Here is a 24,135-nt window from a genome sequence, read left to right as displayed (position 1 = left end):
AACCAACATTCATATGTTAACTCTCAACATTCTAATATTTTTAGCAGTGAGGGCCAACTGCTTGGATAAACTAAGGAGCACAATATATGCTAGTCTTATAAATCTAATGATGTTCAATCTCATCAATTCATCAGCTATGGATTATTTCAATACGTACATAATTATACATGGATAGATTCCTACTAATATTGTGATCCAATCACAATATCTCTCATGCTAGACATTGTATTATGGACTTCATTAATTTAGTTTAAGATCAATATCATATACATTAAGAATATACACTCAAATAGTAAATTTATTTATCTAATAAATAATAAAATATCTAAGATGATTGCCTTATGATACCTCTCAAATATAAAACCATGATTGACTCCTAGCCTTAGGGTTAGTTTTATAGTTATATGGAACTTTATGATATAATACCGCATTCTCCTTGGCTTTAGGTTTGTATCCCAAACTTTCTTGCCCTTAGATCCTTCTTGTTTACCTAAACATAGGTTTTGCTTCTTAGACCATTTGACATTATTTGACATTTTCTCTAAGGTCTTCTCTAATTTTTCAAGTGTTTACCCCAAAACTTGATTTTCGATCCTTAAATCCTCAAACTTAGATTTTCCTTGATTTCCTTGAGCATTTTTCTTTCTAGGAATATATCTAACTTCCTTAAAGTTCTCTAGGTTTTTTTCTAATTTTTTAAGTCTTGGCTTCAAAACTTGATTTTCAATCCTTAAATCCTCAAACTTAGATTTTTCTTGATTTCCTTGAGCATTTTTATTTCTAGGAATATATCTAACTTCTTTAGAGTTCTTGCATAAATTAGTTTCTACCTTCCTCGTGGGAAAAGGCAAATACGTTCGCCCTCAGCTGTTAGTTAGAGCCCTAGAGCCAATCATTTGATGATTGTATGGACTCATGTATATCATATTCTTATATTAATAAAGGCAATAGTTTGGTTATTATGCTTATTTGTTTTAGTGCCAAATAAACTAAGTATAGTAACGTCCTTGAGTAGAGCGTTCTTACCTATATCAATCGATTGGTTGAATCGATAGTGAGATGATATAGGGAACACTACTCTTAATCATTCCTAGTCGAGTATTAACATTCAGGGACGATGTTAATGCAATAAGACTAGCATGTAGGTCAACTCGATGACTTGATCTCACAAGTCATGGATATGGAGATATCAAGTTGACACATGGGTATATATTGGAGAATGTATACTGAATGACCCGCCATGAGAAAGTATCATGGATCGTTATATGAGTGTCATATACTTTCTCATGTGGCTATTAGTATGATTATTAGTCCTTAGACCTGAAGTCACCATGGATCCCTACATAAGGAGTTATGTACTTTGGTTTCGTCAAACGTCACTCGTAATTGGGTGGATTATAAAGGCGATTACTAGGTATATAACGAATTATGCAGAGGGATGTGAGTGATGTAGATGCGATCTATTCCTCCCATATGACGGGAGCGACATCGCTATTCTTGATAGAGTGAGACCACTAAGTGCATGGCCATGCCCAAATGAGTCAACATTAGATGTTGAGCTCATTTGATCGAGTGCGTCTACTTGGAGTTTAAGATTTAGATTGATTAGAGGATGACACGGTCTATGCCTCACATTGATCAATCTAGATGTCTAGGATAGAAGGACAATGTCACATATTATGAGGAGTCACAATTAGTAGTCACAAGGTGATGTTGGATCTCAACATTTTTTGTAACTTGGGTAGCAATGATGTATTGCTAGATGCCGCTCATTGCTTATGTTTCTAAAAGAGTTTAGAAACATTGCCAACGTTACAAAAACCTATTGGGTCACACACAAAGAACATGTGGATGGAGATTAGGTTCATATGATGAACCAATAGGATTAGGTTCATATGATGAACCAAAGATTGGATTCGAATTAGACTTATTGAGTTAGACTCAATTAGATTCAATTGTTGAATGAGTCTAATTTACATTTGATTCATTGAGTCAATTTATATTAATGAATTGAGATTCATTAAATTAAAATTGACTTGAATCAAAGCTTGAATTTAACTCAACAAGGAAGAGATTGGGTCAAGTTTGACTTGACCAAATTGGAAGTTGAAACATCAAGTTTGACTTGATGCATTGCCACATCATGTAGGTTGACTCATCCTACATGGCATGACACATAGTTGCCACATCACCTCCACTTCATGAGGTGTGCCACCTCATTGGAGGTTACACTCTCCTTTCTTTAATGTGGCCGGCCACATTAATGAGAGGAGTTATGTGGCCGGCCACACTTAATGGTGTGGAGTTTTTTCATTTGTGTGTATTGATGTGGTTTTATTGTATCATCTTCCTTCTTGCTTCCTCTCTCCATGGCTGATGGTTGCCGTGCACTTCATTGGGAGGAGAGGTGTGAGTTAAGTCCAAGACAATAAGAGAGTGTGAAGGTCACAAAGGAGAAGACTACTAGAGGAGTGGTGAGATTCTTCTTGTTTTCTCTTCTTTTCTCTTCTTTCCAATCCCATCCGAGAGCATCTAGAGAGTGCTAGCACACTTGTGGTGCTCTCTCTTCCATCCTTGAGAGTTAGAGAACCCTCCTTGTTCGTGTGGATACCGAGAGAGGAGTGTCTACATTGACACTCTCGAGATCCAACGCTTCCTTGGACGAGCGGGACTAAACGAAGGGCACGCTTCAAGGGTAAACACTTTTTCTCGTAGATCTAAGTAGTAGATCGGTTTTTGAACTCGTACAAGAAATAGTTTTTTGAATTTTGTATACGAATCTTTGCACGGATCTACGGCTTTGGGTCCTTCGGGGTTTCCGCGACGTTTTGCGGCCCGAAGAACCCAACAGTGGTATCAGAGCCACGTGCAAAGACTTGTACGAGTTAGTTTTTGGTTTTTGGAAAACAAAAACTTCTGTGATTTTCTGTAAAAATTCAATTTTTATGTTTTTATGGGTAATTTTTCCTTATAGGCGAAGCACAAGTGTCTCGGCACTTGTAGGCTTCGGCTATCGGGAAGAATTTTCCCAAACGGCTTCGTTTCGACCCAAAATCTTTTGGGACAGCGGACTTGGGCGCCTTTAGATCACAACGGAGCAACTCAAGATGGTTAGATCGTGGGTAGGGGTGCTGCCCCTAACCCCGCAAGGGGATTTGCTCCGCGATCGCACCCGAAATCGCTAAAAACGAACCCGTCGGGAAGATTTTTCCGAAACGGTAATGTCTCGGCCCAAATCGTTTTGGGACAGCGGGTTTGGGCGCTGTTGGATCGCAATGGGACCCTCGCGATGGTTAGATCACGGGTAGGGGCGCTGCCCCTGGCCCCGCCGCGATTGCGCCCGAAACCGCTAACCGGGACCGCCGGAAAATTTTACTTGTAAAATTATAAAAAAAAAATTATTTTTAAAATTACAGAAAATAAGAAAATATATAATTTTGAATTATATATTAATTTTGTGATAGTCATGGCCCAAAACCCAATATGATTGGTTGTGTTGTAATTCATAATACGGCCTGCGTGCCTTGATGTGTTTTCGCGTGTTGTATTTATTTTATTATTCGCGACCTGCGCGTCGTGCCTCGTTCTTTATTCTTGTTGTAAATTAGATTTAGACTCGAATGTAACTCGAGTTTCAAATTGTAATGTACAAATTGGAGCGGTGGAGGGTCCACACGAGACGGAGTTCCGAGGCGGGTACGAGCAACACAAGGTGGTCAAAGGGAGGAGCTTGGAGAAGCTGTTGACCCTAGGTTGACCATTCGATCTTCTCATTGGCTTGAGAAGATCGTAGTAGGGCCATGACTAAATCACAAATAGATTAATTAATTAATTATTATGTATCTGATGCATGTTTAATAGTTAATTAATTAATTAGTGCCTTAACGATTAGATTAGATCTAAGTCGTGCACATGATGCACCCTTGCGATTAGATTAGATCTAAGTCATGCACAAGATGCATCCTTCTCGATTAGATTAGATCTAGATCGAACCAACTCTAAATGCCTAACCGTGCCGTGATACCTATCACTACCTCGATCACATGTATTGTTGAATCTGCCAAAGCAGAGCAATACATATTATCTTGGTAGGATACGGAGGGACAATCTTGGTCCCGTCTATCAACACATGGGTGAATACAAACTAAATTAGATTGAGTATTCATAGTTGGATCGAGTCAACTATAGGCATTCTTCCAATAGTTGGAAAGATAGGTCAATATCACATCTATATTAACTCTCGGGCGTATTAGCCAAAGCTAACTCGAGTTTTAATATAAATGCGGATATTGATTCTATAAACAAGAGTTGCATAGAGATGTAATTGGTAATCGTTACCTACCGATCATACTAAGCCTTGGGCGAATTAGCCAAAGCTAACTCAAGGGTTAGTATGATGTGGATCTTGTCCCACAAGAATTATAGATTTCAGTGGGAGCATCATTTAATTAAAGGCCTAATTAAATGATTTTAAAAGAATTTGATATTTATTTCTGCAAATTTTTCTGTTGTAGATAACCATGACGTCAAATACGAACACTTTCTCCCTGCGATCTGTCCTTGAGAAGGACAAGCTCAACGGAGCGAATTTCCTGGACTGGTACAGGAACTTGAGAATAGTTCTCACCCAGGAACGTAAACTGTACGTTCTGGAGCAGCCCATTCCGGAGGCTCCTCCTGCCAATGCCCCGCGAGCCGACAAAGATGCTTATAAGAAGCATCAAGACGACGCATTAGATGTGTCCTGTCTAATGCTCGCGACCATGAACTCAGAGCTTCAGAAGCAACATGAGTTGATGGGCGCTTACGATATGGTTGAGCATCTTCGCCAACTATATCAGGGACAAGCGAGGCATGAGAGATTTGAGATCTCGAAGGCACTGTTTCAGTGCAATATGTCAGACGGGGCTCCTGTAGGTCCTTATGTACTCAAGATGATTGGGTACATAGAGAATCTACAAAGACTGGGGTTCCCACTTGGTCAAGAGCTGGCCACTGACTTGATCTTGCAGTCCTTGCCAGATAGCTATAGTCAATTCGTTCTGAACTATAACATGAACGAGATTGACAAGCCACTGCCCGAGCTACTTAGTATGTTACGAACTGCTGAGATTAACCTTAAGAAGGTTAAGCCCATTCTGATGGTTCAGAAGCACAAGGGCAAGGGCAAGCCCAAAGGTAAGGGAAAGTCCCAAACCAAGGGCAAAGGCAAGGCACTGAAGCCTGGAGGAGGGGTCGCCAAGGATGCTACCTGCTTCCACTGCGGTCAGACCGGGCACTGGAAGAGGAACTGCAAGGTATACTTAGAGGATCTTAAGAAGAAGCGAAGTGATACTTCCACTTCAAGTATATATATTATAGAAGTCAATCTATCTATTTCTACATCTTGGGTATTAGATACTGGATGTGCTTCTCACATTTGTATTGATGTGCAGGCGCTGAGAAATAGCAGGACATTGACAAAGGGCGAGGTAGACCTACGAGAAGGCAATGGAGCACAGGTTGCTGCTGTTGCTGTAGGGATTTACTTTCTATCTCTGCCCTCTGGGCTTGTACTAGAGTTAGTCGATTGTTGTTATGTGCCTGCTCTTACTAAGAACATAGTTTCAGTTTCTTGTTTAGACAAGAAAGGATACTCTTTTATAATAAAAAGACAAATGTTGTTCTGTGTATTTGAAAGATATGTTCTATTGTAGTGCACCACTGATAAACGGACTCTATATTCTAGACCTTGAGAGCCCTATCTATAACATTAGTACCAATTGGTTCAAGTCAAATGGCATGAACCAAACATACCTCTGGCACTGTCGCTTAGGTCATATAAATGACAAGCGCTTATCCCAGCTCCATAAGGATGGCATGCTGGACTCATTTGATTTAAAATCATATGAGATATGCGAGTCATGCCTACGAGGCAAGATGACCAAGACCCCCTTTAGTGGGCCTAGCGAGAGAGCAACTGATTTGTTAGGACTCATACATAGTGATGTATGTGGCCCTTTCAATGTCGCTGCTAGAGGTGGTTATAGATACTTCATCACATTTACTGATGACTTCAGTAGATACAGTTATGTGTACCTGATGACACATAAATCTGAATCCTTTGAAAAGTTCAAAGAATTCAAGAATAAAGTACAGAACCAGCTTGGCAAGAGTATTAAAATACTTCGATCAGATCGAGGTGGTGAATACTTAAGCCATGAGTTTCGTGACTATCTAGTTGAGTGTGGGATCCTATCCCAACTCACTCCTCCTGATACACCACAGTGGAATGGTGTATCCGAAAGGAGGAATCACACCCTATTAGATATGGTACGATCTATGGTGAGTCACACAGATCTTCCAACATATCTATGGGGATATGCTCTAGACACGGCAGCTTTCATTCTCAACCGAGTTCCATCCAAGGCCGTGATAAAGACACCATATAGGATATGGACTGGGAGAGATGCCCAGGTGTCTTTCATGAGGATTTAGGGTTGTGAGGCTTACGTACGACGTCAAGTCTCAGACAAATTAGGACCCAAATCCGACGAGTGTTATTTCATTGGATATCCCAAGGAAACTAAGGGATATTACTTCTACATTCCCAGTCAGCACAAGGTAGTTGTGGCAAAGACTGGGGTCTTTCTAGAAAGGGACTTTGTTTCTAGAAAGACTAGTGGGAGTACCTTTGATCTTGAAGAAGTTCAAGATGCGAACGATAGCACTAGAGCCTCAATGGAAGTTGAACTAGAACCACAAAGTGTTGTGGATGATGTTGTTCCACAAGGAGTTGAGGAACAACAACCAGTTCAAGTTGACATACTTCTTCGCAGGTCTGATAGGGTACATCGTCAGCCTGAGAGATATTCATTTCTCGTGTCTGACCATGATGACGTTGTGCTCATAGAGGTGAGCCTAACACCTTTCAGGAAGCTGTGATGAGACCAGATTCCAGGATATGGCGGATGGATATCAAAAACCACGTTTCTGAATGGAAACATACTCGAGGATGTGTACATGACACAACCTGAGGGTTTTTGTAGTTCCACAGCCATAGGATCTATCATGTATGTCATGTTATGTACTCGACCTGATGTCTCGTATGCTATGAGCATGACGAGCAGATACCAGTAAGATCCAGGTGAAAGTCACTGGATAGCGGTCAAGAATATTCTTAAGTACTTGAGAAGGACTAAAGAATATTTCTTGATATATGGAGGCGATGATGAGCTAGCTGTAAAGAGTTACAGTGATACTAGCTTCCAGACCGACTAGGATGATTAAATCGCAGTCGAGGTTCGTGTTTTGCTTGAATGGTAGTGCTATGAGCTGGCAGAGTTCACAGCAGTTCTACAACATTTCCATCTCATTCGAGAGATTATCGATAGAGGAGATGTGAAGATTTGCAGAGTACTTACAGAGGCTAACATTGCAGATCCCTTGACCAAGGCTTTGGCACAGAGGAAGCATGACGGTCACACTAGGTCTTTAGGCCTTAGAGGCTATACTGATTGGCACTAGTGCTAGTGGGAGATTGTTAGTTAGAGTCCTAGAGCCAATCATTTGATGATTGTATGGACTCATGTATATCATATTCTTATATTAATAAAGGCAATAGTTTGGTTATTATGCTTATTTGTTTTAGTGCCAAATAAACTAAGTATAGTAACGTCCTTGAGTAGAGCGTTCTTACCTATATCAATCGATTGGTTGAATCGATAGTGAGATGATATAGGGAACACTACTCTTAATCATTCCTAGTCGAGTATTAACATTCAGGAACAATGTTAATGCAATAAGACTAGCATGTAGGTCAACTCGATGACTTGATCTCACAAGTCATGGATATGGAGATATCAAGTTGACACATGGGTATATATTGGAGAATGTATACTGAATGACCCGCCATGAGAAAGTATCATGGATCGTTATATGAGTGTCATATACTTTCTCATGTGGCTATTAGTATGACTATTAGTCCTTAGACCTGAAGTCACCATGGATCCCTACATAAGGAGTTATGTACTTTGGTTTCGTCAAACGTCACCCGTAACTGGGTGGACTATAAAGGTGATTACTGGGTATATAACGAATTATGCAGAGTGATGTGAGTGATGTAGATGGGATCTATTCCTCCCATATGACGGGAGCGACATCGCTATTCTTGATAGAGTGAGACCACTAAGTGAATGGTCATGCCCAAATGAGTCAACATTAGATGTTGAGCTCATTTGATCGAAAGCTCTACTTGGAGTTCAAGATTTAGATTGATTAGAGGATGACACGGTCTATGCCTCACATTGATCAATCTAGATGTCTAGGATAGAAGGACAATGTCACATATTGTGAGGAGTCACAATTAGTAGTCACAAGGTGATGTTGGATCTCAACATTTTTTGTAACTTGGGTAGCAATGATGTATTGCTAGATGCCGCTCATTGCTTATGTTTCTAAAAGAGTTTAGAAACATTGCCAACGTTACAAAAACCTATTGGGTCACACACAAAGAACATGTGGATGGAGATTAGGTTCATATGATGAACCAATAGGATTAGGTTCATATGATGAACCAAAGATTGGATTCGAATTAGACTTATTGAGTTAGACTCAATTAGATTCAATTGTTGAATGAGTCTAATTTACATTTGATTCATTGAGTCAATTTATATTAATGAATTGAGATTCATTAAATTAAAATTGACTTGAATCAAAGCTTGAATTTAACTCAACAAGGAAGAGATTGGGTCAAGTTTGACTTGACCAAATTGGAAGTTGAAACATCAAGTTTGACTTGATGCATTGCCACATCATGTAGGTTGACTCATCCTACATGGCATGACACATAGTTGCCACATCACCTCCACTTCATGAGGTGTGCCACCTCATTGGAGGTTACACTCTCCTTTCTTTAATGTGGCCGGCCACATTAATGAGAGGAGTTATGTGGCCGGCCACACTTAATGGTGTGGAGTTTTTTCATTTGTGTGTATTGATGTGGTTTTATTGTATCATCTTCCTTCTTGCTTCCTCTCTCCATGGCTGATGGTTGCCGTGCACTTCATTGGGAGGAGAGGTGTGAGTTAAGTCCAAGACAATAAGAGAGTGTGAAGGTCACAAAGGAGAAGACTACTAGAGGAGTGGTGAGATTCTTCTTGTTTTCTCTTCTTTTCTCTTCTTTCCAATCCCATCCGAGAGCATCTAGAGAGTGCTAGCACACTTGTGGTGCTCTCTCTTCCATCCTTGAGAGTTAGAGAACCCTCCTTGTTCGTGTGGATACCGAGAGAGGAGTGTCTACATTTACACTCTCGAGATCCAACGCTTCCTTGGACGAGCGGGACTAAACGAAGGGCACGCTTCATGGGTAAACACTTTTTCTCGTAGATCTAAGTAGTAGATCGGTTTTTGAACTCGTACAAGAAATAGTTTTTCGAATTTTGTATACGAATCTTTGCACGGATCTACAGCTTTGGGTCCTTCGGGGTTTCCGCGACGCAGAAAAGCGGTTTTCGCGGCCCGAAGAACCCAACATCAGTGCCCTCGCCCACTCATCTAGGGTCAACATGGAGGAGGTAAATCACGGGCGACTACTAGCCTTTGAAATAATGACTAACACATAAGGGAGACATTTATCTCGACTTTACTGAGATTCGAACCCCATATCTCATGGTGGCAACACCTCATATGCTAGTCACTAGACCGTCCCAAGGGGACTAGTTCCTACCTTCCTATCTTTAGGTAAGGTTGTTCTAGCATTATGTAGTCTATACTTTTTCTTAGAATTATCAAATTCCTTATTTTCATGATAAATAATACTAAAATGATAACATTTATTTCTAATATGCTCTTTATCATGGCATAAAGAAATATCATTAATTAATGGTATCTTAAGTTTATTTTTAGAAACTCCCCCTTGATTTAAGCTTCCTCCTTTATTTTTATTTTAAAGCCTCCTTTTTAGACATTGATTTTGATAGTGTCCCTTATGATTGCATAAGAAGCACACAATATGATCTTTGCCCTTTTGTATCAAGGTTTCAGTCTCTTTTGATTTTTCCTTTGCCCTTGGTGCCATTTGAACCTTCTTCATCATTAATTTGGAACACTTGCTCTTATAGTGCCCTTTTTACCTATACTCAAAGCAAATGATATGATTTCTATTTTTAACAATTGAAATTGTTATACCTTCACTCGTAGAGGTGGCACATTTATTGTCTTCATTTGATCTGGAGGTAGAGTCATCCTCTTGGTCCGGTATCAATGGCCTCTACCCCTCAATCCTTGAGGTGGATGCTTCTTTATTTTCATCCTCGAATGTTGAGCACCCCTCAACTTCTGAATCCTCAAGCTCTTGATCCAATGAGTCTCCACCTTTGGATGTGCTTTCACTTGGTGTTGAGGTAGGATCTTCATGAAACTTGGCCAACTTACTCTATTTTTTCTTGGCATCTTGATATTCATCTATCTTGCACAAAATATCATTATGCAAAATACTAACTAGTAATCTAGTTACCTTTATATTTGCCATGGAATTTTGAACTCATTCCTCAATCCATTTACTCCTCTAAAGAAGTTTTCCTTTTGTATCTCTTGGATCTTTAAATCCCTACATTAGAATAAGTCATTGCTCTATGTCTATCATCAAGAAATTCTCCATTCTTGATTTCTAAAGATCAATGTTTTCCATTCCAAATGATGGAGGCAATCAAATGTCAAATCTGAATGCACCTTGGGGATCCATTTATAAACTTGAGCTCCTTTGATAATTAGTCCGATGACTTGTTGAAATTTAGGGCTCAAAATCTCAACTTCTTCTTCTTTTTTCCTTTAGCTCTTTTTTCCTTATGGTGATTAGTCCAACAAAGAGTAACCTTGCTTTGATACCACTTGTTAGGACACATATGAGCTAGAGGGGGTGAATAGCTCGTTTCGCTTCTTTAAACTTAATGTTGCAGTGAAAAACTTGAAGTGAAGACTCCATAATACTAACAATTGGATTTTACTTGGTATCCACCTCCTAAGTTGACTAATCCAAGAGTTCACTCTTCACACTCATAGCTCCACTATGAATGTCTCATTCTCGAAAACTTTTCGAAGGCAGAGAAACCTTGTACAAGCTATTCTTATCAAAACACAACAAGAAAATAAGATTGCAAAGACAAATACAATTGGCACGACTTTACAACAATTAAGCTTACTTTTCTTGATCTTTTCTTGCTTTAAATTATCTCTTGGTGGTAGGACATGTAGCAGCATTTGTCTCGCAAACCCTCAAAAATTGGTTACTCAAAATGTCCATGAGAACCCCTTTTCTAGGGTTCCTTTCGTGTTGGAAAATGTCTTTCAATTGATTGGTCTTACCCTCAATTGATTACCATGTCAGATCGACTATTCAAAACTAGAACAACTCTTTTTCGTCTGACCAATTGATTGGTGAGTCATATTAATCGAATGATAGTTTCCTAATTGATTGCGTGAATCAATTACAAAGCCTTCGTAACTAATTGACCATGCTGAATCGACTGCCCCAATTGATTGAACACCTTTCTATTTCTTCACAAAAACCATCCAATGGATTGCCCTAATGAATTGGTGATGTCAGAATTAATTGCCCTAATAGATTCATACACCCTTATGCTCCACGAAAAAGCTCCTAATCAATTAGGAAATCAGTCTAATAGATTGGAACAACTTCTATTCCAATGGTGTCTCCTGCCAATCGATCACTCTTGTCATTACTCAATCTATCAGACTAATCAATTCAAGCAGCAAACTCAGAAGTCCAGGTTTAGGATTTGTCAATCGATTTCACTCCTGACAATCGATTACTAATGCTAATTTCAGCCTTTTCAAGGCTAAAATCATGTCTTTCCTAGTATTTAGTTGAGCTCAATCTACAAGAACTTCCATTACCCAATATCCAATTGTTTGTGACCTGTGGGGACTTTCCGTTGCCTAGCATCCTATCAACCTTGACGTGCCAGGGCTTCTTTACCAAGCGTTCAATCAACCTTTGACATACTTGGATTTTTTATTTCATGTCAAGTGCCTGATCCTTCATGACCTACTTGGACTTATGGTCTTATGCCAAGAGTTTGTTAGGACCTTTGTGCCTGCTAGAGGGGGGGGGGGGGGGGGAATAGCATTTCATTGCGCTTGAGTTGGTTTGCTTCTTCTTGATGATGTGCAGCGAAAAATACAAGAACCAAACACCAACAATGCTAACTCTAGGGATTTACTTGGTATCCACCTCAAACAGAGGTGACTAGTCCAAGGATCCACACACTCACACACCCTCCACTATGAAACCACTCCTTTGTGGTAACTACCAAAGGTGGAGATGCCTTACAAGCTCATAATACAACAAGAATATAAAGAGAAGTAAACACAAGGGAAATCTTACAAGATTTGTACAATAAACCCTAACCCTAGCTTCTTCTTCTTGTTGTAACTCGCCTCTTGACTTGGGCGTGCCTCCAAGAACCTTCAAGACTGGTGGAGAGAGCTGTGGAGAAGTCGCTGTGAAAGTCGCAAAAGAATTGCAGGAAAGAACACAAAGTTCTACGGAGAAAATGCTCCGCCGAGGCTTTAAACAGTGCTCCCAATCGATCCAATCCATCCCCAATCCATTGCCATGTTAGCACCCAACAATTCCAGCCGTCCATCGCCTACAACCTGCACAACGGTCACTTCCCAATTGATCGACCGATCGATTGGGACTGCCTGAATCAATCAGTCGATCGATTCAGAGCCTTTCTATGCTCTCGCGTCCGCGCGAGAGCTTTTGCTGCCCAATCGATCGATTGATCGATTGGCAGCTCCCAATCGATCACCCTATTGATTGGAAAGGCCTCTGTGCTCGTGAATAATGCTCCCAATCGATCGGCCAATCGTTTGGGGCCATCCCACATGCGCAGCACAGTCCAATCGATCGACCGATCGATTGGACCCTGTTCAATCGATGGCCCGATCGATTGAATAGACTGAACTTGACTCAAACTCAAGTCCAAAATCTCCAACCCAACTCCTGGTCAACCGTGACCTGTTGAGTATCCGTGCCTAGCATTTGGCCACAACCGATCAACCTCGAACTAGCCTTCTAGCCTCCTCTATCAGCCTTGCGTCCCTCGGATATCTCCCCATCCTTCATGTCTTGCCTTCAAGAGCTTCCTTCGGCCTCATCCTAGTTGTCAAGTTCTCCTTACCAAGTCACACTAGGACTTACCTTGCCAAGACCACATGCTTGGATTTACAACCTTTGCCAAGATCACACTTGGACTTTCTAATTACCTGGCTCCCCACCAGGACTTTCTCCTTTACTAAGATCACACTTGGACTTTCCAATTGCCTGGCTCCTCACCAGGACTTTCTCCTTTACCAAGATTACACTTGGACTTTTCCGGCTGCCTGGCTCCTCACCAGGACTTTCCAATTGCCTGGCTTCTTACCAGGACTTTCTCCTGCCTAGCTCCTCACTAGGATTTTCCCGTTGCCTTGCTCCTCACCAGGACTTTCTCCTGCCTAACCTCCAATTAGGACTTACCCAGCCAAGTCTCCTATCATCCCTGACTTACTTGACTTGTCTTCTTATCAACCTGGTCAACCCTTTGACCATCTCCATAACTGGATGATTGCCCTAGCAATCTCTATATATTGTCAAACATCAAAAACTCAAATCCCGACTCAAGCTTGACTCAACTCAAGCTTAGTCAAACTAGTCAAACATGACCTAGGGAAATTGCCCCAACAATCTCTCCCTTTTTGATGTTTGACAATACTACTAAGTTAGGCTAAATCCCATAGCCTTAACTTCTTCTTTACACTAAGGCTAAATCTCATAGCTTTAACCTCTTCTTTATCACAAGGCTAAATCCCATAGCCTTACCTCTTCTTTACTCCAAGGCTAAATCTCATAGCCTTAACATCTTCTTTATACCAAGGCTAAATCTCATAGCCTTAACCCTTTCATGACAAAGCATGAATGAAGGTTCCCTTCATTCTCTCCCTTTCCTAGAGAGCAAACTCTCCCTGCTTGAGATGAAGGTCTAACTTAACCTTCCATTCTCCCCCTTTGTCACACATTAATAGCCTTAACCTCTTCTTTATACCAAGGATAAATCTCATAGCCTTAACCTCTTCTTTATACCAAGGATAAATCTCATAGCCTTAACCCTTTCATGACAAAGCATGAATGAAGGTTTCCTTCATTCTCTCCCTTTCCTAGAGAGCAAACTCTCCCTACTTGAGATGAAGGTCTAACTTAACCTTCCATTCTCCCCCTTTGTCACACATTAAAAACTGAAAACAAACGCTTCTCCCTAAGAGTTACCTCTACATTGTTTACAACCTCATATGTTGTTAACAACCCCACAATGAAGATCTCATAGCCTCCATTATCTCCAAAACTCCCCCTTGAGCTCTACTTCACTTCATAATGCTCATCCTAGAGCATGCATCAACTTCCCAATGAAACTTCTATTCATTGGATTCAATGCTCCCCCTTGAGCAGTAATCTTCTCTACAATGCTCATCCAAGAATATTTTTCACTTTACCAATAAAGGTTCGATCCCCTTCATTAACCCAATGCTCCCACTTGAGCAGTAATCTACTCCACAATGCTCATCCGAGAGCATTTATCATCTTAGCAATAAAGATAACCAATCTTCCATTGCTCCCCAATACTCGAACCTGAGTATTTAAATCATCACGAAGGTTTAACCCCCTTCCAAAGTCTTTGAAAAGATTTTTATGTTTTCAAAGAGTAACTCCCCCTGAAATATGGTTAAACTTCTATCATTGCACCAACAATGACTTGGGGTTCCTAAATAATTAGGAAAACCAAAACTCGAAGTTTTGAGGTTCAAAATTCAATAATGAAACTAACCTCAACCTAAACTTCACCTAAATCGGCATTAACCAAACCATGCTTGTTTTCATCATGAAAACTTCTCCTAAGTGTATACAAATATATTCCAAAGGGTTAGGAATGGTTAATGACCCTTGAAAACCAAAACTTGAAGTTTTATGGTTTCAAAATTCAGAATTGAAACTAAACTTTATCCTAAACTTCACTTTGATTTCTCTTAACCAATCTATACTTATTTTCATCATGAAAAACTCCCCCTAAATGTATACAAATGTATTCCAAGGGGTTTGGAGTGGTTAACGGGACTCGAAGTGACTTGAAATGCTGAAATCAGGCTTTTCAGGCCAAAATCAGACTTCCCAACAGATTGAAGTTTGGACTCAATCGATTGAAATCACGTCAATTGATCCATTGATTGATTCCTCAAGCTACTGCTCGCAGAAATTCCCTCTGAATCGATCAACTGATCGATCCAGACTGGGTCAATCGATCGACTGATCAATTCACTACCCTTCTATTCGTGGGAATTGGCTTCCCAATCGATCGACTGATCGATCGAAACCAGCCCAATCGATCGGCTGATCAATTAGATTTCTGACTTCCTGAAATTTAATTTCAGCGAAATTCAGAAACTCTCCAAAAATTCTACACAACTCTAAAAATCATGAAACTTCATGTAGACATTATTTAGAATATACTTTATCAAGGAAAAATAGTTTTCTATTAAAATACTACCTATTTTCAAAGATTGACACAAACTTGAAAAGTCTTGAAAACTTCAATGTTTTCTTCTAGTTTGTGTCTAACTTTCCAATGATGATTACTATCAAAAGATAGTCTTCACCAAGGTTTTTCAAAAGCATTTTAAAATATTTTTCAAAACCAATATCCAACCATGTTCTTTGAGCTCAATGCACATGACTTATACATTAGCTTTCCCAATGATTGGAAGACATATAACTATGTGTTTTGATGAACCTAAAACTCAACAAGATGCACTAAATCAACATCTTGAATTTTGTTCACCATCCTAACATCTCACTTGTATCTAATGTGTACCAAAACACATACAAGTCACCTTATGATTCTTTGTGAGATATATATTTGGTTTTGCCGTAAACTAAGGGATCATGCATCTCTATCTAGGTATTGTGAAAATCATGATTATCCATCTAGGATATCACTTGATATGATCCCACTTGTTGGGACACTTCCATTCATAATAAATGCCTTTTGTCCTTAATTACAAGGAAATTGACATAATGCATGATGATTAATGGTATACATTAAAATAAGTAATCTTTCAAAAGATAATTTCCTATAACTACATGATGTATGTATGACATGACATGATATTTTTATATTTTTCATAATAATCATGAATGCAACGCATGATGTCATGACATATGATAGGAAATCAATCATGGCATTTTAGTATAAATAAAATACACCTAGATAATCTATCTAAGTATCCTTAAACCTTAGCTAAAATCTTAAAATTAAGCCTAGATTGCTTATCTCTTGAAGGAATGCCAAAACCCAACTTGGCATTTCTTTTACCCTCTTTTTATTTGTGCCAATTGAAATTAAGAATTCAATCCTCAAATATTTGTTTGGCACATATTACTCTCTTTAAGGATCAAACATTTAGATTGAGACTTAATTTTGCTCTTAATCCCTTAAGAACATACTAATATCTCAACTAGACATTTCTTATCCTTTCTCCAAGTGTGCCAACTTACCTTTGATGTGATTCCTCAATGTTAGGCACAACTTACTCTTTCAAGGAGTAAATGAAATCAGATTAAGGCTTAGATTCGCTTTAACCTTCTAAGAAAATGTCAAAACGCCCAACTTGGCATTTCTTATCCTTTTCTAAATATGTCAATTTAAATTAAGTTCAAATCCTCAAAGTTTAACACATTTTACTCTTCTAAAGAGTAAATATCTTGCATTAGGACCTAGATTTTCCTTTAATTACCTTAAGAAAATACCAAAATCCCAACTTGGTATTTCTTATAGTTTCCTTAGGTGTACCAATTTTAGATTAATTTTAATTCCTCAAATTTTAGCACATTTTGCTCTTCTCAAGGAGTAATCACATTTGATTAAAGCATGAGTTTTCTCTTAATTCCTTAAGAAGGTATCGAAATTCTAACTTGATTTTTCTTATACTTTTCTTAAGTGTGTCAATTTAGATTAAGTTCAATTCTTCAAATTTTGGCACATATATTACTCTTTCAAAGAGTAACTCCCATAATCCTTTTCATTTTCATAGGTTAACAATAACCTTGAAAATGCTCTCAAGTGTCAACTTTAACAAGGTTAGGTTAACTATCCTTCCAATTGGAGTTGATACTCTTTAAACCCATTTAGGGTGTAGAGAATATGCTCCTAGGAACCCAAAACCTATTGGTGCTCCTTGGATGCTCTAGGTACTCACTAGGGATGACTTCCCTAGATACCTTTCTAAGGACCTCTCTTGGCTTCTTAGAAACCTTGGTCACTTCTACTAGGTCAACTCTAGGGATTGCTTCCCTTGTAACATTCTTTGTGACTTTATTAGGCCTTTTTGGAGCCTTAGTCACCTTTACTAGATCAACTTTAGGGATGACCTCCCTTGTGACCCTCTTTGTGACTTTGTTAGACTTCTTAGAAGTCTTGGTCACATTGGTCTTGCCAAAGAACCTTTAGGGATTCCTTCCCTAGTATCTTTGACTTGACCTCTAAACTTAGGGCTGGTCCCATAGCTATATGGAACTCTATGAAAGGAAGTCACATCCCTCTTGGCTTTAGGTTTGCATTCCAAACCTCTATAACCATTGGATGACTCTTGTCTAGACTTTCCTAAGTTAAGCTCATTTTGACGCTTAAGCATATTTTCCATTTTTGCTAGGGTTCTTTCTAAGTTATCAAGTCTTGATCTCAAGACTTGGTTCTCCGTCATTAAATCCATAGATTTGGATTTTTCTTGACCCCTATAAGCATTTTTATATTTAGGCATATATCTATAATCCTTAGAGTTATTGCCTAAATTATTATCTACCTTTCTAACCTTAGGTGTGGTAGTTCTAGCATGAGGAGGAATATATTTTCCCTTAACACTATCATGCTTTCTACTTTCATGATAATTTGCATTAAACTGATAAGTGTTATTTCTAACATGTATTTTATCATGACTAAAAGGAATTGCACTATTAAAGGTTACCTTGGGTTTGCTCTTAGAAGCTCCCCCTAGATTTGTGCTTCCTCTAATCACCTTGGTTGGCTTCTTCCCTTTAGGACATTGACTTCAGTAATGTTATCTATGATTGCAAGAGAAGCACATAATGTGCTCCTTGCTTCTCTTTATTGTGGGGTTGGTCTCCTTGAGCTTTTCTTTGCCCTTTATTGCTACTTGGCCCTTTTTCTTGGCCAATTTGGGACATTTGCTCTTGTAGTGTCCATGCTACCTACACTCAAAGCAAATGATATGATTTTTATCTTTAATAATTGAAATCTTTATACCTTTGCTTGTAGGGTTGATGCTTGATCCTCCATTTGATTTTTATTGCAATGTAGAGATGGCATCATCTTCTATTTCTTCCTCTTCACTTGAGGATGTGGACTCTTCCACTTCTTCATCGCTTGAGGATGTGGAAGATCTCTCCTCTTCCTTCTCTTTCTCTTCCTCCTCTTCCTTTTCCTCCTCGAATGTTGACTTCTCGTCAACATTGGATTTCATCTTTTCTTCCTCATCTTCTTCGGATGTTGACCTCGTGTCAACATCGGATTGGTCCTTCTCTTCTTGGACCAATGAGCCCTTCTCCTTGGGCTCTTCCACTCCTTGGACTTGTGTAGGGTCTTCATGATAGGCAATGACTTTTTTTTCCAAAGATCACTTACATTTGTGGTTTCACCTACACTCAACAAAATATTAGAATGTAGTAAATTATGCAAAATTCTCGTTACCTCCTTGTCATTCTCCGATTGCTCACGTTGCTCTTTGGTCCAATGCCGAGGTCGGAGGCATTTACCCTTCTTGTCCGTAGGAGCTTCAAATGGGTCATTCAAGACAACCCATTGGTTCCACTCCATTTGGAACCATGTCTCCAGCCGATTCCTCCAAAAGGCGAAGTCTTCCTTGTCGTATGGCGGAGGAATCTGAATGTCCCATCCAAGTGGACCTCCCAAGTCCATCTTCTTCTTCCTCTAGCTTCTTGCTCTCTTGGCGGTTAGTCCGTAGAAGAGTGACCTCGCTCTGATACCAATTGTTAGGACATTTGTGCCCACTAGAGGGGGTGAATAGCATTTCATCACGCTTGAGTTGGTTTGCTTCTTCTTGATGATGTGCAGTGGAAAATACAAGAACCAAACACCAACAATGCTAACTCTAGGGATTTACTTAGTATCCACCTCAAGCAGAGGTGACTAGTCCAAGGATCCACACACTCATACACCCTCCACTATGAAACCACTCCTTTGCGGTAACTACCGAAGGTGGAGAACACTTACAATCTCACAATACAACAAGAATATAAAGAGAAGTAAACACAAGGGAAATCTTACAAGATTTGTACAATAAACTCTAACCCTAGCTTCTTCTTCTTGTTGCAACTCGCCTCTTGACTTGGACGTGCCTCCATGAACCTTCAAGACTAGCGGAGAGAGCTATGGAGAAGTTGCTGTGAAAGTCGCAGAAGAATCGCAGGAAAAAACGCAAAGTTCTGCGGAGAAAACACTCCGCCTAGGCTTTAAACAGTGCTCCCAATCGATCCAATCCATCCCCAATCCATTGCCATAGCAGCACCCAGCAATCCCAGCCGTCCATCGCCTGCAACCTACACAACGGTCACATCCCAATTGATAGACCGATCGATTGGGACTGCCTCAATCGATCGGCCGATCGATTCAGAGCCTTTATGTGCTCTCGCGTCCGCGCGAGAGCTTCTGCTGCCCAATCGATCGACCGATCAATTGGCAGCTCCCAATCAATCGCCCGATCGATTGGAAAGGCCTCTGTGCTCACGAATAATGCTCCCAATCGATCGGTCGATCGATTGGGGCCATCCCACACTTGCAGCACAGTCCAATCGATCGACCGATCGATTGGACCTTGTTCAATCGATGACCCGATCGATTGACCAGCCTGGACTTGACTCAAACTCAAGTCCAAAATCTCCAACCCAACTCCTGGTCAACTGTGACCTGTTGGGTCTCCATGCCTAGTATTTGGCCACAACTGACCAACCTCGAACTAGCCTTCTAGCCTCGTCTATCAGCTTTGCGTCCCTCGGATATCTCCCCATCCTTCACATCTTGCCTTCAAGAACTTCCTTCGGCTTCATCCTAGTTGTCAAGTTCTCCTTGCCAAGTCACACTAGGACTTATCTTGCCAAGACCACATGCTTGGACTTACAACCTTTGCCAAGATCACACTTGGACTTTCTAATTGCCTGGCTCCCCACCAGGACCTTCTCCTTTGCCAAGATTACACTTGGACTTTCCAATTGCCTGACTCCTCACCAGGACTTTCTCCTTTGCCAAGATCACACTTGGACTTTCTGACTGTCTGGCTCCTCACCAGGACTTTCCAATTGTCTGGCTCCTTACCGGACTTTCTGTTGGAACACCAAGGTGTTTTGATGTGATCAAACAAGCTAAGTTAAGTCCTGCGTTTGTTTAACCCTTGTGTCTAAGTGTGCAGGAGCTTAGGAACACAGGAAGTCAAGCGGAAGATGCGGCTAGCGAGAAGGACGACACGGGGAGAGAGCCGACGGGCTCGGTGCATCCGAGGGACGAGGTGACCGTGAAAGAGTCCACCGGTGGACGAGAAGAACGTGCGCGGCGTTCGAGGGATGAGAAATCGAGAAGGAAAGCTGCTCGAGCAGAAGGCCGGAACTTGGGTTCGGGTGAGCCCTATTCCGGATGGTCGAGATCACCCAAGCTAGTGGAGCTGGAGCGAACAAGACCCGGACCGAGACGAGCTGAACCGCAGGTGAAAAAGTCAACATTGTTGACTTCGGGCTCCGGGGCGCCCGGAGCCCTCCGAGGCGCCCGGAGCCGAGGGCCCGGAACCCTCCGGGGCGCCCGGAACCCTTCCGGGCGCTCGGACCTGGATTTTGACCAGGATCGCGTCAAACGCGATCTGATCGTTGGGGATAGAATTTTATCCCCCCCCCCCCAGGGTGCCCGGAACTCCTTTCAGGCGCCCAGACCAGTACTATAAATAGAGTACTGGTCTGCACATTCAGAACAACTCACTTGTAATCAATTCTTTCTGTGCTTTCAGTTGTGTTCTTTTCATTTGTGTTGTCAACGTTGTAAAGAGGTTTCTCCGCCCAGAGGAGATCATAGTGCGCTTACTTTCCTTGGATTAGCAATCCTCTGATTGCAAACCAAGTAAATCTCTAGTGTATGATTTCTTTACTTAGTCTCTACTTTTTATTACAACTGTTTATGATATAGTTGAAATCCGAGAAAGGTTCAAGTTTTATTTTGTAGGGCAATTCACCCCTCCCCTCTTGCCGGCCTCCAAAGGGACCAACACTTTCTCCTGCCTAGCTCCTCCCTAGGACTTTCCCGTTGCTTGGCTCCTCACTAGGACTTTCTCTTGCCTAACCTCCAGTTAGGACTTACCCAGCCAAGTCTCCTGTCATCCCTGACCTACTTGTCTTGTCTTCTTATCAACCTGGTCAACCCTTTAACCATCTCCATAACCGGGCGATTGCCCTAGCAATCTCCATATATTGTCAAACATCAAAACTCAAATCCCGACTTAAGCTTGACTCAACTCAAGCTTAGTCAAACTGGTCAAACATGACCTAGGGAAATTGCCCCAACAGAGTTCAGTCAACCTTTAACCCACTTGGATTTTTCCCTTGCCTAGCCCAGCTAGACTTTCATTGTCTGGTTCACAACTAGGTCTTCCATTGCCTAGTCCCACTAGAACTTTAATTGTCTATTTCCCAACTAGGTGTTTTATTGTTTAGCCCCGCTATGACTTTCATTACCTAGTTCCCAAATAGGTTTTCCATTGCCTAGCCTCGCTAGGATTTTTCATTGTTTAACCTCTAGTTAGGGTTTTACCAATCAAGTATCCGATCCTCCCTTGACCTTCTTGACTTTTCTTTGGCACATTGTCAAACATTAAAACTCAAGCACAGACCAACCCAAGTTCAATTAACTGATCAACCTTGATCCTAAGACAATTGCACCAATAGAATTCAAATTTAAGGATATAGATATATTAAGGAGGATTTATGAGTATATTAGTTTTGATTTGGAATTCTTTATGTCCAACAGTTAATTTTGTCTGAAATTGACTAATAGATATACACTATTTAAAAATTAAAAAATTTGCTATTGTTTGAATTAAGAGAGTCCTAAGAATTCATTTGTAGTGTTGGTTAGTGAATATCACATATAATGAGTTTGTGATAAATTTTATTAATTCTTTATAATAAATTTTTTATAAATTTTAACAAGTATTTACAAGTTAAAAAATTCGCTATTATCAATTTATACTATCAAATTCAAATATTAAGGTATAGATGTATTAAGAAGACTTTCAAGAGTATAACGATTTTAGTTTGAAATGATTCTAAATTATCTCTATTTATCCATTAATTTTATTTAAAATGGACTTAAAAAACCCCTGAAACACTACGAACAAAAAAGAATATATTCTTACGAGCTCCTTAATATGTCTATGCCCTCTTATTTTAATTTGAATAGTAAATTTTTGAGTTAGCAGAGCAAAAATGTAAAGGTGGAAAGACGGGAGAGACCCAACCAAAAAACTGTTTTTTTAGGATTTTAAAACTATAGTACGTGAAATGATTAATATTGAATCTTGCGCGGTTGCCGTAGTTTATATCTTCTACCTTTGAAGCCCCATAGCAAGACGAATCATGCTTCTTTTCCTCAGTTTCTTTACTTCCTCCGCCTGGAAAGAAAAATAAAGCTCTAATTCATTAGATTAAATAAAAGCACGAGAAGATGGTCAGAAATAAAGATATCTCCATACCGCAAGACGAAAGAATTTCTCCAATTTTTGTTCATAGTTCTTCATAAACTCTTCTTCTTCTTCTGGCCATGGCATGGTATGTTGTGTGTCCCTGTTAACATATATTCATTCATATTCGAGAAATAAAGATGATAGCATTGAAAAAGGAAAATATAATCTCGAAAAAGCATCTTGAAGAATTAATTTACTGCGAAATAGAAAAAAAAAAGTAGACGTAGTAGATCATGAAATGGAAAACATGTACAAAAGAAACAAAATCAAGAGTTGAAAATCCAACGTTGAGAATTCATCTCCTTCCTCGTCCTGATCTCCATTAGAAGCCTCCCAAGGACTCTTAGCCTTCATATTCTTAGTGAAGAGTGCTAAAAAAGAGCAAACGCAGAGACGAATTACAACTCTTAATTGGGAGAAATATAAGATCTGGAAAGTAGTAGATTACAATTGTCAAGACTGTACTAACGAATAACAAAGGAGCAGGGCCGGAGACCGGGCTTTTTTAGTTTTTTATATAGGACGTTACGTGTAGTCTCTATATGTTATGGAGTTTCCAAGAAGTACCTTCCAACTTGGAAGTTGAAGGGATGTGTTAGTGGAGAATGACGTTGGATCCTTTGGAGTTTATTGAAATTTCTAGAGCATTTTACTAAACCCTAAAGTTTGTATTATTCATATGCACCCAATTTATATAATTTTAAAAATGCATATTACATTCCTATTATATTCCTCTATTTTTTTCACATTTAAAATTTTATTTTTTCCATTTACAAATTTACTATTGTCAATTTATATTGTCGAATTTAGATTTACAAGAGTACATTGATTTTGATTAATTTTAAGTAATTCAAAATTTTCTAGATCCATAAGTTAATCTTGGACAATGGATTTTAAAATTATAAAGTCTTGATAAAATTTATAACAAATTTATTATTAGGTTTAGAATAACATGTTCCATGAGTGGGTTCCTGAGACTTTCTAGTTTAAAAAATATTGAACTTTTGAATTTTTAAATAATATATATCCATTAGCAAGTTTGGTCTGAAATTAATAGATTTAGGAAATTTCAAATCATTTTTAAATATAATTAATAAATTATTTTAACCATAAATTATTAATTTTCTATATTTAGACTGAATCAAACTCAATCAAACCTAACTAAATCTGTAATAATAATAATAATAATAATAACTTAACTATTTTATCACGGAACATCATTAAAAAATTGATAATTGTAAAAAAAAAAACTTATTTTTTAATAAAAAATTAAGTCATTAAACTCAT

At 39.5% G+C, this 24,135-nt stretch overlaps 1 protein-coding gene across 2 annotated transcripts in view; it reads right to left on the bottom strand.

Moving 5' to 3' along the window:
- The window catches only part of LOC122000076 (protein SAR DEFICIENT 1-like), a 60,313-nt gene extending 36,989 nt beyond the window's left edge, over nt 1–23,324 (bottom strand). Inside the window, exons 1-4 of one of the 2 annotated variants that reach the window (XM_042554632.1) lie at nt 23,297–23,324; nt 23,135–23,219; nt 22,858–22,948; nt 22,715–22,776 (exon numbers count right to left, since the gene is read on the bottom strand). In XM_042554632.1, the coding sequence (XP_042410566.1) occupies nt 22,715–22,776; nt 22,858–22,948; nt 23,135–23,202 (221 nt within the window). In that variant the 5' untranslated portion in view covers nt 23,203–23,219; nt 23,297–23,324. The other variant, XM_042554631.1, reaches the window with a different exon arrangement.
- Between the last annotated feature and the right edge of the window lie 811 nt (nt 23,325–24,135).

This window comes from Zingiber officinale, chromosome 7A (assembly GCF_018446385.1).
Source record: "Zingiber officinale cultivar Zhangliang chromosome 7A, Zo_v1.1, whole genome shotgun sequence".
In the NCBI taxonomy this organism is placed as follows: domain Eukaryota; kingdom Viridiplantae; phylum Streptophyta; class Magnoliopsida; order Zingiberales; family Zingiberaceae; genus Zingiber; species Zingiber officinale.
This window is presented reverse-complemented; position numbering and strand designations above follow the sequence as displayed.